A 17,527-nucleotide genomic window follows, 5' to 3' on the forward strand; every position below is an offset into this window, starting at 1 on the left:
TCGAAAACTACATACTATAGAATGCTGCTTGACTCAAAAGTCTTCTACAACTGGTTTTTGGACACGAGAGACAAAATTATCATTATTACATGACTGTTGATGTAGTTTGAATATTTTGTTAGAAATTTATTTACCTCACCATGTTTTTGGTTTGAAAGTACAAAATACAAGTAGTTTATAATGTAGAAAATCAACTTCAAAAATGTTTAAATGCACTAGTTTTTTGGGTTTTTTTTTTTACGAAAAGGTAAAGGTAAAACTAAAACACTGGCCTGGTTTGTCTAGATGAAAATTGAAATAAATATATTGATATTTGAAATGAATAGACAATTTTCCCATGAAGTTATTTTAACAAATTCAATGTGTCTGTGAAGAAATCTTCCCATTCATATTCCCCTCAAATACAGTTCCAACTAAACCTGCCATAAATTCTAACCCCATGAATGTGGTTTAACAGGATGTCAGATTTTTCACTCACTCCTTCTTTCAAATGATTTAAATAAAAGATAACTCAAAATAAATACTCATTTTGGTTTTACTCGTATACACTGATGTGTGTTAGGACTGTATACTCTGTAATTTCCCGAGTTCTGTGAAAAAATCACATGCATATTACTCGGGAAAAGTACTGAGTATCTACGTATGCTAACACACAACGGTGTATATGGATAAACCAAAATGAATACTCTTTATCCCGATGCAAATTTAACATCTACTAAAAAGCAACTTGTTGACATTATTTTAAACTAATTAAAGACCACTCTTTGTGCATGACCATGGCCATATGGCTGATAAATAACTAAAGTGGACTATCAACATCGGGCTAGATAGCCTCAGTTGGTAGATTACCGGCGTGTAAACCAGAAGTTGTAGGTTCTAATCCCACTCTAGTTAACTTTTCTTTGCTTTCTCAAGTTGATTGATGGAGTCAGTTTCCCTTTTGGTTTATTTGCATTGGCAAATCCCAATTATGTAAACAAAAAACATTTTCTTTTAACCGCAGAACATTGGCTGTTTAAGTTAAAAAGAAAATTGGTTGCAAACATTTAAAAGACCTTCATTGATATTTTAGAAAATAATGCAAGAAACATAAATAGACTCTGCCAACAATATTGACTAATTATTTGATTTCACCTTAGAAGTCCCAGCTTCCATTTAAATTACAAAACTGTTGAGAAAAGTAGTTAAAAAAAAACTTTGAATAATTAAGCAAAAAATAATTTAATGACCAACAAAAACTGTAACAGTCCAACACTAAAAGTCCATCACTTCCATGGTGACTCCATCCTCGTCAATTTCGTCCTCAAAAGTCCTGTCATCCATTTTTGTATAATCTTCAAAGTCCTCAAAAATTTCTCCGGTCCGTTTGTTCATTTTCTTCAACTTAAAACCCTTCCTGGCTCCTCCACAAGAAGAATCCAAGTTTCTCGACCTCGGAGTAAACGACCCGTCGCTCTGGACCGCAACAACCAGATCCTCAGTGACTCTCCCACCAGCCATGTTTTGACGAGTCCCTCCACTGATCGTCAACTTTCCATCTTTGTTGAGTGTCGCCTCAATACTCAGTGGGTCAATATTTCCTGGGATCGAGACACTTCGCTGGAATTCTCTTTCGGTGCACTTCTCATGGCAGCTACAGATATGTTTTCCTTGGATTCTAAGTCGATTCTCAGATGTCATGACTGCGGATACATCCTCGGGCCAATAGCCCGGGATCTGCAAAGAGGAAATCTCTGTTTTCTTGAAGTTGTTCCGTTGATGATGTCTATTGTGTGAATTTGTACCCTGGAGACGATTAAAAAGGAAAGATTTTTATTAGATAATTTTGGGTTGAACATAGACAAATTTACAAGAGCAGGATTTGAACCCCCCGCCTCCAGATTAATATGCATGCAGGTGCTTGTCCAACTGAGCCATCTAGCCCTAATGATGGTGGTGTCCAAATTTCCTCAACGGGATCACACCCTTGAAGCAGCCTGCACAAATTTGAAGATACTGAATTTATATCTGTGATAAAGAATACTATTTATTTTTTACTTGTACATACTCTACACTTGGAACTTTCCAAAGTCCTGTGAATAAAATCACTTGTGTCGGATTCAAACCCTCATCTTGCTACTAGGAAATCTTTGTGGTCTAGTGGTACGACATCTGCTCTAGATTGCTCAAGGGTTCAAATAATAAAATGAAAGAAGTCAACTACTAGCTGGATTTAGGAGCAGCAGAAGGAACTGTTGCAATGCAGTTTTTTCATTGAAAAAAAAGTCTCCAACAAAAACTATTCCAACTTGTTTTTTTACAAGTTGGGATGATGATCTAAGGGTACAAATTGTGTATTGATTTCATTGTAGTTGAGAAATATCCTCACTTGTCCCGAAGAGGTGGGGCAGTATTTTTCATGTTGGTTTAAAATGTTATCTAACCTGGTGCGATTGTCTTTGCCGCCATTTCTGCTGTCGTTCTGTTGCTAGCTGTTCCTCTTGAGCCTGTCTCTGCTCCTGCTGGTGTCTCATTCTCCTCTCATATACCTCCCGCTCCTCTCTCAACCTCTCCTCTTTCCACCTCTGCTCTTCCCTGCGCTGTCTTTGTAATTCCTCAGCCTCTTGGCGCTGTTGAAGTCTCCTTTGCTCCTCCCTCTGTTTCTGAAGTTCTGCCTCCTGTCTTAGCTGCTCCCTTAACTTCTCCTCTTGCAACCTCCGCTCTTCTATCTGTCGTCTCAGATGTTCAGCTTGCTGTTCCTTCAACCGCTGCAATCGCACCACCTGCTGTTGCTCAAGTCTTTGCTGTCCTAACTGCCGTTCAACTGCCCTCTGATACTGCTCATTCTGGATTGTTTCTCTTCTTTGTTGCTCTTTCCTGTCTTTGTCTGCTTCCAGTTTACGTCTTTCTAAGTTTTCTCTTTCCTTGCGGAGATTTGCTTCTTTTATGTAAAGTTGTTCTTCTTCAGCAGCCCACTGTACATGAAAAAACGCCAATTCATAATTATCTGTTATCTTAAGAGACTTTGTAAAGGAAAAGTTCAATGTTGACTAGATAGTTTGTTTGAATCCGATTTATTTTGTACAACCAAACAAACTTTGAACTTCCAATTCCAGACTTTAAACTTTTAAGTTTGTTTGATAAGTAATTTGGTTTAAGTTTTCCTCCATGGTATCAAATTGTATCATTGAAATTGTATTTTTCAACATTTTTGACAAACGATTGAACGATCTGACAAACCTCCTTGAAGAACAAAAACAATTACTCAAATGAGTTACTTCTTGATGAGTTTAATTTTCAGAAAAATCTTATACAGAAAATGTGTAAATTTTAAAGGTTTCAGATGTAAGTAAATAAATTCAAACAGACTCTGAAACTACACAAACTCAAGAACCTTGAACTGCATTATTTTTGTTTTAGAGATATTTTTTTTATAGAACTTACAGTGTTTAGTTCTTCTTTTGGAACATCCTTTTGGCATCCATGGCATTCCATTTGTTTTGAAGAAACTTCATCTTTCCTTCTTCGAACCAATGATGATGGGCTGACAGTAGACAACCCTGAACCACAGGGAGTTGATGAAGAGAAACTTAACAATGGAGAGCGTTGACCCCAGTCAAAGGGGTCATTCCAGAGATCATTGAACCATCGATCCCCCATGAGTGAATGGACGAGTTTGATTGGTGCTTGGAGGGCGTGGTTTCTGGCAGTGGCTCGCTGGTGATGCTGACCTTGATTGCATCTGAAAAGTCAAACATAACAAATAATAGTTGACTTATTGAATTTCAACTAAATGCACTGGACACTCTTGGTTATTACTCAAAATCATTGTTAGCACTAAAACTATACTTGGTAACAAGCAATGGAGACCTGTTGATAGTATAAAACATTATGAGAAACAACTTGCTCCGATATCAAAGATATTAAAATGACATCAGGCCTGATGCCATTTATTAGGCATCTGAAAGCACACAAATCTGATCAACAAGGGTGTTTTTTCTTTCATTACTCTCTTGCTACTTCGGTGACCAATTATTGAGTCCAAATCTGCACAGATTTGCGCATATGTTGGGATACACTTAGTGAGAATACTTGTCTTTCTGCTTAATACAAAGCTGGAAATAGTACAACAAATTCTCACAAACACATAACTCAACAAGCTGACAAAATTGCTAGTTACTAGCACTCTACTTCTAGAAACTATAAGGCTCGAGCCTTATAGTTTCTAGAAGTACTAGCTAGCACTCAACCTTTTTTTAAACCATTAAGTTGCTGTTGTACAATTAACAAAAATAGCCTGAAACACTCACCCAGGTTGATGTAACTGAATGTTGCCATCACTGCAAGTAGCGGCCATGCATACTGACACCGAACATACCAACAGAGTCTTGAAGATATGTGAAGACGTCATGGTAACTGTTTTTTTTTTTACTCCAATTAAAAGTTTCACTGAAGATCAGTCAATTATTTTGAATAAATATAATAATGTAAATCAGTAGAAAACAAACACAATAGACTTTTCCGGTAAAATGATTTGAAACAGCTCACTGGAACAATATTCTATAATCATAAATGAACTCGAACACTGCACTTGGTAGATTTCTGAAACTCTGTAGCTATGGCGAATGGATATGTTTGCAAGTGAATAAAATTATAACTCGCGTGTCGACTTTTATAACTTTTAAAAGCATTTTAGTACACGTGTGACAGTTTTAAGGATCCAATCAAAATTGGCCACGGTGTTGTTAACAAGAAAACATCTGACGTGGATTAACACGTGCGAGAGTTAGCGAGAGTCATCTTTTTAAATAATTGCATCAGCCGCAAAACAGAACTGAAAATCGCGCTCTCTCCAGATGTTTCTGGACTTGTTTACATTCAGTGCTAAAAATAGAAATGACGCAAGCATGTGGCATACCTTTACGACTGTTTGATACAACTTTGGCTAGAATAACGAAACAGCCGTTGGATTTAGTATACTGCACGAAGAGCTAGAGCCAGTCTACACCCACAAAATGGACTTTAATGACGTTTTCCGTTCATTTTTTGGTTCTTTTAGTCCCAGAGATTCAAGGTTTATGGATGACGATGAGTAAGTTAACCCTGTGATTGATTTAATATCACCGCATTAACGTTTATTGATCAGTGAGCTGAGAATGTCATGATTTATGAATGATGATGTAATCCTGTCCGGATATTGGCCCGATTGTCGTCTGAAATATGCCCTATCCCTACAGTGTTAACACCCTTACCTTAAAGGAACACGTTGCCTTGGATCGGTCGAGTTGGTCTTTGAAAAGCGTTTGTAACCGTTTGTTATAAAATGCATATGGGTAGAAAGATGTTGTAAAATTAGAATACAATGATTCACACAAACATGCCTCGAAATTGCGTGGTTTTCCTTTTACCTCGTCGACTAACAGTGAACACGTTTGACTCCCATAAATGGCCGACCATGTTAGTTCGCACAGTAGAAGGAAAACCACGCAATTTCGAGGCAAACTTGTGTGGATCATTGTATTCTACTTTTAAAACATCTTTCCAACCATATGCATTTTATAAAAAAACGGTTACAAACACTTTTGTTTTGACCAACTCGTCCGATCCAAGGCAACGTGTTCCTTTAAGGATAACTTTCCGTATGGCGTCACCACTTTTTCACTCATTTTTACAAAAAGGGATATCTCATTGAGGTAAGTTAGATACTATATTGTTTCATGGAAAGTTTTCCCCTCTCACTAATTTTCTCTCACCAAGCTACAAATCTCTACTAAGAAAAAAAATTGACTTGCAATTATTATTGCATCACTGAAACTGGGGAGCTGTAAATTTGTTACCGATAATGACAAATTTAAAAAAAGAAAGAGTACAGCGCCCCAGTTACATGGGTCTACAATACAATTGCATCAATTCTGCAGAAAATGTTTAAGATGTTTTAAAAAGGAACACATTTACTTCACCGGCTTCTAATCGCTGGAACTAATTTTCAGACAAAGGACACGGCAATCAATTGTTTTGTTTTTACTTCCTTACTTTCACTTCAGTGAATTTGATGGTGCAGATTTCTTCAGTACACCGTCTGATTTCCATGGACACCAAGATGATGATGATGATGGTGATGATGACATGACCTTTGGGGGAGGTCATGGTGGTGGAAGTTTCCCGCCGCATGGTGGAGACTTTTTCTTCAGATTTCAGGAAGACACAAGAAACATATTTGGCCATTTCGAGGAAATGTTTAAAAACTTTGGACACAACGAATTTCTTCCATCAGGTAAGCTACTACTAAGTAATAGGATACCTTTGCTGGCCTGGTGTTCTTAAATAATAATAATTGTATTTATAACGCGCCTTTTGCCAAAGGATACAAAGCGCCAGGTATTATTACTGCAAGGAGTGGGGTGAATTTTTGAGATATAAGACTTAATCCTTAAGCGCCATGTAATGGTTTACAAGGTGCTGTGGCACAATATGCTGCCAATCCAGCCAGGAACACCGGGGCGAACCCCTTCTCTTTTAGATAAGTGCACTGGGTTCTTTTACTTGCGTTTTACACAACACATGGGACAAACGGCTTTACGTCCCATCCGAAGGACGAAGCAATGGTTATGTGTCTTGCTTAAGGACACAAGTGTCACGGCTGGGGAATCGAACCCACACTCTGCTGATCAGAAACACCAGAGTTTGAACTCGGTGCTCTTCACCGCGCTCGGCCACGACACTCCACAATGCTAAAGTAGAAATGTACAATTACCTTATAGTCATAGGGTTCCTTTTACCAAGGAGAAAATGCTGTGGTGCCCTTCCCTTTCAAAAACAAAGCATACAGGCTATCATCGGTTACCATTTATCAAAGTTTATTTTTTGTTTTAAAGTATTTTCAGAAGCCGGAAGAGAACCACCAACTCCGTCACTACCATCACCATCATCAAAGCACCGATCACCAAGAGATCTTATGCTGAAACATCCAGACAGTGATGAGCCCTCAACAGCGCCCTCAACAACACTACCTGACCAGGCTGGTAAAGACAGGCTACAGGGGAGTCCAAGCGCTGAATCACCCTCATGGGTAAGGATTGCGTGGAAATCTGTGGCAAATAAAATTCACAAACTACATTCTTTTATATTAATTTTGGTTTTGTGTTTTAACAGCACTTAGTACTCGGTACTTTCCTGAGCTTTGTGAACAAAATCATAGGCATATTACTCGGTAGGATGCAAACCCACGACCTTTGCAATAGAACCTTCCCATGAATTATATAAATTGCACATAGGTTGAAAATCATAGGCATATTACTCGGTAGGATGCAAACCCACGACCTTTGCAATAGAACCTTCCCATGAATTATATAAATTGCACATAGGTTGGCAAAATGAGGGAATATCGCGCTGTTTTGTACATGGCTAATGGGTGTGTGACGCAGACGCGATTGCGCGTCTGCTTAGTGCACAACTCTATGGCGTTTGCCAACCAATAGGGTTTGTACGCATGCGTGAATGTAATTAGCATATTTCATGGGAAGGGTCCATTCTAGAGCAGTGTCTACATTCTTTTGATTGACAATTACTCCAGGATTTCAACATCATTCAGAAAGTTAGATTGATGATTCTTGTGGTTAGTTTACAATGAGCAGCCGTGGAAGTGCCTAAATGAAGGCAACGATTGCAGGTCTAGGGTGCGTTTTGGCGGCAATAACCAAAAACTGTTTCGGTTGTTGGTCGTTGGTTCTGCTGTTCAGACTGAACGATAACCGAGTTGTGAGCTCAGTTACCGTTTTGGTTATGACGTCAGAAACAATTATTGGTTACAGCCGCCAAAACGCACCCCTGGCATTATACGCGGGCCACTGCCTCAGTTGTCCCTAATCTTGACCTTGGTGCCTCTTCGAAAGTTTCACATGGACTTTCAGATTTTCCTTTTGACAAACTACAATGAATAATATTTGTTATTCTCCTCCTATCATCTTAGCGTTCTTTATGGACCTCAAAGCCAGAATGGCAGTGGACGCTACCTTCATTACCTTCATCAACACACAGAGAGGATAAAGGTAAGGCAGAGCGGTACAACATAAAGGGAATTGTACTAGCCCTATACAGGACTCTTCCTCTGTACACAGATACAGAGTCCTAACTATTAAGGCCCGTTTCTGGGGGCGGGAAATTTTCAAAGCTTCATAATTCAAATCTAACCCGCAACAAGCCACTAACTTCAACAGATTCACATTCTATGGCGGCGTACATTTTTCTGCGGTGGACTTTGGTCGTCATTTATTCTTCACAAATCCGTCGTTTTCGTGAAATAATGCAGCTCCCAACGTAAAAAAATTCACGTTTAGATCATTTTCTCACAGTATTGTCTGTTGCCGCGTACGCGTATATGTTCACAAAATAAGTATACCCCAAAGCACAAAGCATTTTCATACAAGATACAACTTTTTTTTAAAGTTGCGAAAACTCTATTTTGTACTGATTCGACCAACATTCTGTTTATTACTGAACTTGAGTTCCAACATTGTAGGGTGTTGTTGGCTTACAATGGGTCAATAAGCCCAGTTTCAATATTAAATATCTGGATAATTCGTGTGTACCCTCGGCATCTTTTTTTATTTGAAGGATAATATCTACTTTTCTCAACAGATATTGATGAGCAAGTAAAAGGAAGAAAGTTGGATGAGATCTTAACGCAAAGGGATCCATCCTCATCATCCTCCTCATCATCCTCCTCATCATCATCACCAAGTGCAATTTTTAGTCAGACACCCACCTTTCGTTCATACTCCAAGAGCATCTCCATACAGACAGTACGGAAACCGGACGGGGTAAGCTCAGATTTTGTTTGCGCCCTAAAGGCCATGTCAGAATTGGCGGCTACAGCTAGCCGTAGCTGTAGATGCCAACTCGGATACGGCCTTATTCACGATGAATAGTTGTGGTCCAACTATATAGTGCAAGTTGTCTATTGACCTTGCACCAATGCCACGCTTTTGTTGAACCTTAAAACTTCATTCGTGTGTTAACGCTGGATTGCTTAAAATGCACACTATTATATCACCCAGAGATGTCTTAAAAAAGTGACACAGCCAAGATAGATCTGCGGATAAAAAATTATAGATACATGTTAATTAAAAACTTTAAAAATATTGACATTTATCATTCTGTATTGCAATTGGTGTTATTGTTGTGAATCAGAGGCTGTGACAGTGTGAGTTGTATCTCCATTTGTCATCTTGGATAGGTGTCGTTAATGTCTTCAAATAACGAAATGATATTGGCAGTGTGTGGTTGTGTGGATTTTAGGTCCCGTTCATGACACTTGTGTCCTTGATTAAGATGATTTATCATAGTTGCTTCAGTGTACTTTGTCCTTCTGATGGGACATTAAGCCATAGGTCATGTGTACTAGGATTGGTAGTGCATGTAAATGAACCCATCGATTTCACCAAACTCTTCCTAACTTAGGAATCATCTAAGGACTTAAGGACGAATTACTCGGGTTAGCATTAATCCTAGCGTTTTGTGAAATCGGTCGCCGAAAACACTTGTCATTGAAGAGTAGTTGGAGTTCAACCCGGTGATTCTGGTTCACATAGTAATCACCTTTTTCTACAGTTTTCGGCAGTCTTGCAAGCTAGTGATTAGGCATCCTTTGTTTCATTGCCTGACAATATAATAATAAGAGGCTCTTTTGTAACACGGTGTTGTTAAATGAAGGTTAAGCAGATATTTCTTGTAGCAACAAATTCAAGAAGAAGGTCCCTGCATTTATATTCAGTCCTCCAATGCTGTGTGGATGAACACCGTACATAAACCAACTAAGTGTTTCCTAAATTCCATTTATCTTCATATTCTTTTATACTTGTCTAGCAACTCTTTGTGATATAAACCACTCAGAGTTTTTAATAGCCTTCTGTCTCATTGATTCCTTCTGTTATTTGACCTTGTAAATGCGTGGTGGGCTTTTGTTAACTCCTTGTGTAACAAAATGACAACCCCCCCCCCTCCCCCAAAAAGAGAAGAAAAAAAAAAATGAATAAATAAAATAAAACTAAATAAGAAAAAATACATAAATAACCTAAAAAAAATAATAAATAATAAAAAAATAAAATAAAACAAAAATATATAACAGTAGAATAAAGTAACAAAACAGAATAAATATAAAGATAATGTTAGTCATAATAAAAAACAAAATGAATAAAATCAAACAAAATCGAGATGCTGTAGTAGAGCTACATTTTAGAATTCAAATAAACGAAGCCGGAACATAGGCTGCGAAATGTACTTTACATATTAATATAGAGTATTATGGACAAGCAGGTTATTATAGAACTACGGTAGTCTAGTCGTAGGCTCCTACAACTATGTCAATGTGCTGTAGACAATATTATTATTGTAGAGAATAAGATCGGAGCATTGGCTGAGAACTTTTATGTCGAAAATTGTAAAGTGGAATATTTGACGAATAGGGAATAAGAGATAAAAGGCAAGCAAAATGTAGGTTTTACATTAAAGTGCCAGCACCCGAAGACACTTTAATCTCAAGAAGACGAACCCTGACACTGACACAGTAATCGTTATTGCTGTCAAGTAAGTTTTGTAAGAAAATTATGAATATATCTAGAATAATAATATCATAAATTTTTTAAATGCGTTGTTCCAAAAAATAAATAAGTAAATAAATAAATAAAAAATTTGTACCCAAGATTACAAATAAAAATACCTGAATAAAAATGTGATAACTAATACAATTTTAAGCAAGTAAGGGAGCATAGTTACAACCTCAAGTTAGATAGATCAAGTAGAATATTTAAGGTAGGGTAATAGGTTGGTTTTGTCAATGTTATGCTGTGTTATGCTGTGTTATGCTTATCATCACCAATATGTTTTTGTTGTCATTTATTTGTCAAGTACTTACCAATCAATGATTCTACCTTTAAAGTTACTTTGAATACATTATGTGTAGGTTATAATTTAAAAAGACTTTAAATACAGTTTTCTTTAAGTCGTTACCAAATGATAAAAGCAAAAATGAATTGTGGTTACGGAACCTATGGATTAACTACAAAGACTTGATAACTATTTATTTTCTCAAAAGAAATGTAGGCGCCACTATTAATCTTTCTCAAATGATAAGTTGTTTTTATTCTGAATATTCATAGTTCTTTTTACACTGTAAATTTCCAGAATCTCTCTTTTACCAATTTGTTATTTTAAAATGCTCATAATAGCTTTTTGGGTTTAGATAATTAGTTCTCATATTTTTATACTGTAAGCCATGTTTTATTATTGTCCATAACGTCCTTTAATATTGTCTGTTTCTTAAATTGTGGCATCAGGAGATTAACATGATAGTATTTTAGTTTATTTTTTTTTAAATCCATCAGGGCTGCTATTTTTTTCATCTCTCTCTCACCTATGTATATGTATATGTTTTCGGTATTGTTCTTACTTTTTACTTTTTCATTATTACTTATGAAATTAATAAACGAAATAAAATAAAACTTACTTTAATGAATGGCTTGTAATATTTCAGACGGTGGAGCAGAGACGAACTGAGACTGACGGAGATGGGAACGTCACTACAACAGTCACGAGCACAAACCCAAATGAAGGAAGAAACTCACACACCAGTCCCGGCTGGAGGACGCCCCCATGTCAAAGAAGCCCTACTACTGATCCATCCAGAACCAGAGTGGAAGACACACCACTAGGACAAGATCAAACAGACTCAATATTTAAGAAACTCTTTGGTTCGTGGTCTCGAGATGGCCGATGGTGAATGAGGGACTTCTATTCCTAAATATATTTATGCACCCAACTCAGGAAGAATGTATCGTTAATCAGAGTAAACAAAGCTGTGAGTTTTTTAAAGCCTTGTTTAGGATAGTTTTATTGACTTTGTGTGAACGAGTTTAAAGGGAAGGTAAACTATCGGTAATGTCAAAGACCAGTCTTCTCACTTGGTGTATCCAATCATAACCATAAAATAACAAGCCTGTGAAAATTTGGGCTCAATCGGTCATCGAAGTTGCGAGAAAATTATGAAAGAAAAAACACCCTTGTTGGACGAATTTGTGTGCTTTCAGATAAGAGTAAAAGACTTCTAGCTAGAAGTCTTTGATTATGTTAGTTAGAAATTACCTCCTTCTCAAAAACTACATTACTGCAGAGGGAGTCGTTTCCCACAATATTTTATACTATCAACAGCTCTCCAATGCTCGTTACCAAGTCAGTTTTTAAGTTAATAATTGATTTGAGTAATTACCAAACGTGTACCTTCCCTTTAAAAGAACATTTTGATTTTGAAACGATTGGAAATTATTCTCTCCACTCCATTTGCAAGAATGGAAAAGAATCACTAACATTCAATTTGGTGTTTTTCCTTTGATTGAAGGATAGTTTTGTCCTTCAATCAACAAGTGGAGAGAATAATTTCCATTCGTTGACAAATCAAAATGTCCTTTTAAACTCTGTTACGCAAAGTCAATGGAACATTCCGTATTTTAAACTCAAAAGAAAATAGGGAAAGCTTGTTGCATGCTGTGTGATTGTTGGATTGCCTAAAATGTGTACTAACTTAATACAATGGATAGCGCCCTCTATTGTTATTAAATGGTTATGACGAGTTGAGGATCCTGCATATTTTTCTCATACTTTTTTGTCTAAGGCTTGTCCGAAACGTCGACTTCGGCTACAGCTACGGCTAGATCAGCACGTCTGCTAGTGATTAAAGAATAGGCAGATGTGCGCGATCTAGCTGTAGCCGAAGTCACCATTTTAGTTCTATAACCATGTAAAATATTGTCAGGGTACTTTTCCACTATTACTTTTCATCACTCAACAAGTAGCCCGTTAAGTAACGGAACCCTTCAAGAAGCATCACTAGATACATGCATTACTTTGATGTATAATCTTAAAGAAAAAGAAGTGTCTTAGACCTTGTCCGGAGCTGTCCCTCCAATTCATTGAGAAGTGTGTTGGCATTGTGCCATTGATCACCAATTAATAGATCACGATTGACCGATTACCAATATTAATTGCTAACTTCCCCTTTATAGAGTCTAAAGTGTTGATTGATTGAAGTATAGTGACAGTATAACTAGATCATCAATGAATTATCATGCCCCAAGAAGTTGTACTTTCTGGATGTTCAACTTGCTGTTGTTATTACCATTTTGTTTAGTGAGAGTAAAAGTTGTGAACGAGTTGTACATCACACTCTAAGGCTAGCACCCCCCCCCCTTCGTCACCAGCGGCGTAAAAGCCATTTTCATGTGTGGGGGCAAGCGGGGGGCAAAGACACTACGGGGTTAAGGGGGGGGGGGGGGCACAGGTTTAGAGCTAGGGATGGGCTTTTCAGGTTTCAGGTTTATTTCCATACCATTTGTACATGTACAATAAAAGGGGCAAATAGTTATAGAACTTAATAACAGTAACAGCTTCAGCCCCCCCTGCCCCTTCCGGTTATGCGATGGTCCCCACTCTGGAATGGTGGCGGAAGCATTTTTGAGTGAAAGTCTTAAACTGGGCCTGTTTATATATGGAGTTGCTCACTTCTAGGTAGTGGCCATAAGCACCAAACAGCCTTACCACAAATTAAAAGGTTACAAGCCTCAGTCAAATTGCCATGCCGCACATGTCTTCTAATCCTGCTCGTTTTTGCTTAGAAGAAAAGGCTAAGTAGTTTTACGAAATCGCACCTGCCCTTTTCTCTGCTCTTTTTTTTTGTCAAACTTTGTAAGGTAATGATATACAACACACCGGTCCCCTCCCCATCCTCCCACACGCACACATGCTTGAATACACCTGCAACCGTGGACCTCCTATCACTGCCTTCTTTTGTTTATACTCGACTTTTTTGCAACAGCTCGCATAGGTTTTGTACACGTTTTCCCAACTGTGGACCTTTCCCGAAACCGTGAACCTTATTGTCATCTTTTGTTATAGGTCCCCGGTTTGAATGTGAATACCTACTGAAGCCCACATTTCGACTTGATTATTTTTCAGACAAAACCACAAACCAAGTATTTTAAACCATCTTGGAATATTCTAAGCGTGATCTTTAACCTCTTTATATACTTGTCCCTGTTCGTCATCATCAGTTTCCTATGAATGCATGTGCACTCATGATCGGAGGAACTTGCGTCTGTTTTTATTAATAATTTAGAAGTGTAGACACTGAGACTCCTTGACCTAGAGATGTCCTTGTTAATTAATCTGTCACCATTTTTGATATCCGTCCAGTTAAGTAATGCTGTGCTTTATTTTTGCACGAGTTATATTTAACCTTATTCGAACTACAGGCATGATAATCAAAACAAAAATGTGGGTCTGCCTATAACCAATGCGTTCACGGTACAATGCAGGCATGATTTTCTTCCTACTCCAAGGGAAGGTACACGTTTGGTAATTACTCAAAACAAATATTAACTTTAAAACTGACTTGGTAACAAGTATTGGAGAGTTGTTGATAGTATAAAACATTCAAGTATAAAACTCGGAAGTAATGTAGTTTTTGAGAAAGAGGGAATTTCCTACTAAAATAATAAAAGACTAGCTAGAAGTCTTTTATTCCTATCTGAAAGCACACCAATTCGTCCAACAAGAGTGTTTTTTTTTTCTTTCATCGTTTTCTCGAAACTTCGATGACCGATTGAGCCCAAATTTTCACAGGTTTGTTATTTTATGCATATGATGGGATACACCGAGTGAGAAGAGTCAAGACTTGTCTTTGACAATTACCAAAGGTGAACCTTCCCTTTAAGTCTGTTTTCTGATTTTGTATAGCCATCGGAAAATCTGAAAATTTGTGATTAAATAGCATGAATTGTATATGAGAGCCTACACAATGTGTACATGTAGGCCAGCCCCTGTACTCCCCGCTTTTTTCCTACTAGGGCCAAATATGTCTGGCAATGGCCAAGTTGCTTCTGAAGTCAAACATCAAGATATTAAGGGCAGTGGACACTATTGGTAATTGTCAAAGACTAGCCTTCACAGTTGGTGTATCTCAACATTTGCATAAAATAACAAACCTGTGAAAATTTGAGCTCAATCGGTCATCGAACTTGCGAGATAATAATGAAAAAAAAAAAAAACACCCTTGTCACACGAAGTTGTGTGCGTTTAGATGGTTGATTTCGAGACCTCAAGTTCTAACTCTGAGGTCTCGAAATCAAATTTGTGGAAAATTACTTCTTTCTCGAAAACTATGGCACTTCAGAGGGAGCCGTTTCTCACAATGTTTTATACCATCAACCTCTACCCATTACTCGTCACCATGAAAGGCTTTATGCTAATAATTATTTTGAGTAATTACCAATAGTGTTCACTGCCTTTAAGATGTGAAGGCGGTTGCAACAGGGTATATCAATCAATTAAAACACTTTTAAACTTGAAAAACAGCATTAAAATATTTCATTTAGATAAAAAGATTAATATACTATTCGAACTAAAGCCTAGCTCGGTGGTTTAGTGGAAAAATGCTCAATGCACACTTCCTTATTGTTTTTAACCACCACAACAATTCAACTTCACGCTAGAAGCAATTGCAAGTGACATCTGTTTTCGAAGAACTTTCACTTCAGGTAGTGGCTTTGTTGAATGGTTCCCGTATAAAGAGGTCAAGTTTTCTGGCAAGTCATTCTAGCTTGTTTTTCTTCAAGATGTTTGGTGTTACTTAATTATCTTCAAAGGGATGGTTTTCATTTCCAAGGCTGTTTCATTCGGTTTGTGATTGCAGGAGTGAAAGTGTACCACAGCTTTTACAGGCAATGTTACATCTCAGGATTCTTCCCGATTTTAGGATTTCATCAACATCCCTTTGAAGGGAGAAAGAAATCGTCCGTTTGTGTCAAAACCCGTGCTGGTATTTGGTGATGCTCAGAGTCTGTAAATCTTGGAATTGTATAATAAGCATCTTGGAGGTTCAGCTGTCGATTTCACCAAACTCTTACTTTGGATTAAAGGAACACGTTGCCGTGGATCGGACGAGTTGGTCTATACATACAAAGCGTTTGTAACCGGTTTTTTTTATAAAATGCATATGGTTGGAAAGATTTTTTAAAAGTAGAATACAATGAACCACACAAGTTTGCCTCGAAATTGCGTGGTTTTCCTTTTGTTGCGCGAACTAACACGGTCGGCCATTTATGGGAGTGTCAAAAACTTGACTCCCATAAAAGGCCGATCGTGAATAGTCGACGAGGTAAAAGGAAAACCGTGCAATTTCGAGGCATGTTTGTGTGGATCATTGTGCTCTACTTTTACAACATCTTTCTACCCATATCCTTTATAATAAAAAAAAAACAGTTACAAACGCTTTTCAAAGACCAACTCGACCGATCCAAGGCATTGTGTTCCTTTAGCCTTGGGACTTAGGACGAGTTCAGTTCCGGAACGCATTGAACCCATCCTAAGTTAGGACGAGTTTACTCGTCCTAATTCGAGATAGGATTAATCACAGTGTTTCGTGAAATCGGCTGCAGGTTCTAGAATAAAGCGAACCCGTTTCCATGAATGTCCACATTCGGAAAATATCCTATCCCTGGCACAAGACCTCGAGGCATTATCAAAATATTTACTGGATCAGAATTGAGTTTACAAGACCAGAGATCCTGACGCAATTAATAACATGCATTTATCTCCATATATTTCTCACTTGTTTGTATTGGTTTTATGCAAATTAACTTCAAAAGACCAAATTAATGTAAGACGAGTGAAAGATTATCACTCAATATTATAGCGACGGGGAACCACAATGACGATTGGGCTGCTGAACAAAAGGTCTGTTAACTATGAAGGGCCCGAGGTGTTGTCATTCTACATAACACTTGAACAAGTTGGGAGGTTGAGTTTAACAAACTCAAGCATCACTTTTCACAAAAAATAGTTCCAAATATTACTAGGTTGCCCTGTTATCACTGGTTAAGCATGGATTTGTAGTTATCCTGAAGGTTGACTGGTGATTGATGGAGTGAGCTGTATAAATACCAAGTAGGCCATCAAAATACTTTTACGATTTCATTAAAGGTTTCTAACCTCAGTAGGTCCAAGTTAAAGCCATTATACACTTTCGGTAAACAGTATTGTCCAAGTCCCACACTTCGTGTATCACAACTTATATATAAAACAACAAACCTGTGAAAATTTAGGCTCAATCGGTCATCGGAGTCGGGAGAAAATAACGGGAAAACCCACTCTTCCTTCTGCGCGTATCGCCGTGTCATGACATGTGTTTAAAATAAATCCGTAATTCTCGCTATAACGAGAATTGATATTGTTTCACTGTTTTCTCAAAAACTAAAGCATTTCATGGACTAATATTCCAAGAGAAGTCTTTCACCATTACCTTCTGTAAACCCTGTAAATTATTTGTAAATCTGTGAACTTTTATTTGTTTTTCTTTACCGAAAGGGTCCAATGGCTTTAAGGAACCTTTTGCTGCATCAATATGTGTTATTATTCCTTAGTATGCACTGACCAGATACTTCACGTAGGCAAACGAAGGCAAATGCCTCAATGCCAACTGGTCATTGCCTTGGTGCCCTTG

General features: G+C 37.7%; 2 protein-coding genes across 2 annotated transcripts; one reads left to right on the top strand and one right to left on the bottom strand.

The window, feature by feature from the left end:
• Positions 1-102: 102 nt before the first annotated feature.
• On the bottom strand, positions 103-4,620 carry LOC139941501 (uncharacterized). Its single transcript, XM_071938034.1, has 4 exons — positions 4,290-4,620; positions 3,424-3,721; positions 2,424-2,954; positions 103-1,785 (listed from the first exon to the last, which is right to left on the bottom strand). Exons 1-4 carry the CDS (start codon positions 4,388-4,390, stop codon positions 1,255-1,257), a joined length of 1,461 nt encoding a protein of 486 aa, XP_071794135.1. The 5' UTR covers positions 4,391-4,620; the 3' UTR covers positions 103-1,254.
• Positions 4,621-4,863: 243 nt separating this feature from the next.
• On the top strand, positions 4,864-12,606 carry LOC139941503 (HCLS1-associated protein X-1-like). The gene is made up of 6 exons (XM_071938037.1): positions 4,864-5,071; positions 6,024-6,253; positions 6,855-7,048; positions 7,949-8,027; positions 8,617-8,798; positions 11,510-12,606. Exons 1-6 carry the CDS (start codon positions 4,995-4,997, stop codon positions 11,753-11,755), a joined length of 1,008 nt encoding a protein of 335 aa, XP_071794138.1. The 5' UTR covers positions 4,864-4,994; the 3' UTR covers positions 11,756-12,606.
• Positions 12,607-17,527: the final 4,921 nt, after the last annotated feature.

The sequence above is a fragment of the Asterias amurensis genome, chromosome 9, assembly GCF_032118995.1.
Source record: "Asterias amurensis chromosome 9, ASM3211899v1".
Lineage (NCBI taxonomy): Eukaryota > Metazoa > Echinodermata > Asteroidea > Forcipulatida > Asteriidae > Asterias > Asterias amurensis.

Bases quoted from the DNA above. Each gene is read 5' to 3' on its own strand.
- LOC139941501 (XM_071938034.1), bottom strand. From the start codon at position 4,390: ATGACGTCTTCACATATCTTCAAGACTCTGTTGGTATGTTCGGTGTCA. The intron at 3,722-4,289 runs GTGAGTGTTTCA...TTGACTTTTCAG, and splicing joins ATTCAGTTACATCAACCTGG to ATGCAATCAAGGTCAGCATC. The intron at 1,786-2,423 runs GTTAGATAACAT...AATCGTCTCCAG, and splicing joins GGCAAAGACAATCGCACCAG to GGTACAAATTCACACAATAG.
- LOC139941503 (XM_071938037.1), top strand. From the start codon at position 4,995: ATGGACTTTAATGACGTTTTCCGTTCATTTTTTGGTTCTTTTAGTCCC. The intron at 6,254-6,854 runs GTAAGCTACTAC...TTTGTTTTAAAG, and splicing joins CAACGAATTTCTTCCATCAG to TATTTTCAGAAGCCGGAAGA. The intron at 8,799-11,509 runs GTAAGCTCAGAT...GTAATATTTCAG, and splicing joins CAGTACGGAAACCGGACGGG to ACGGTGGAGCAGAGACGAAC.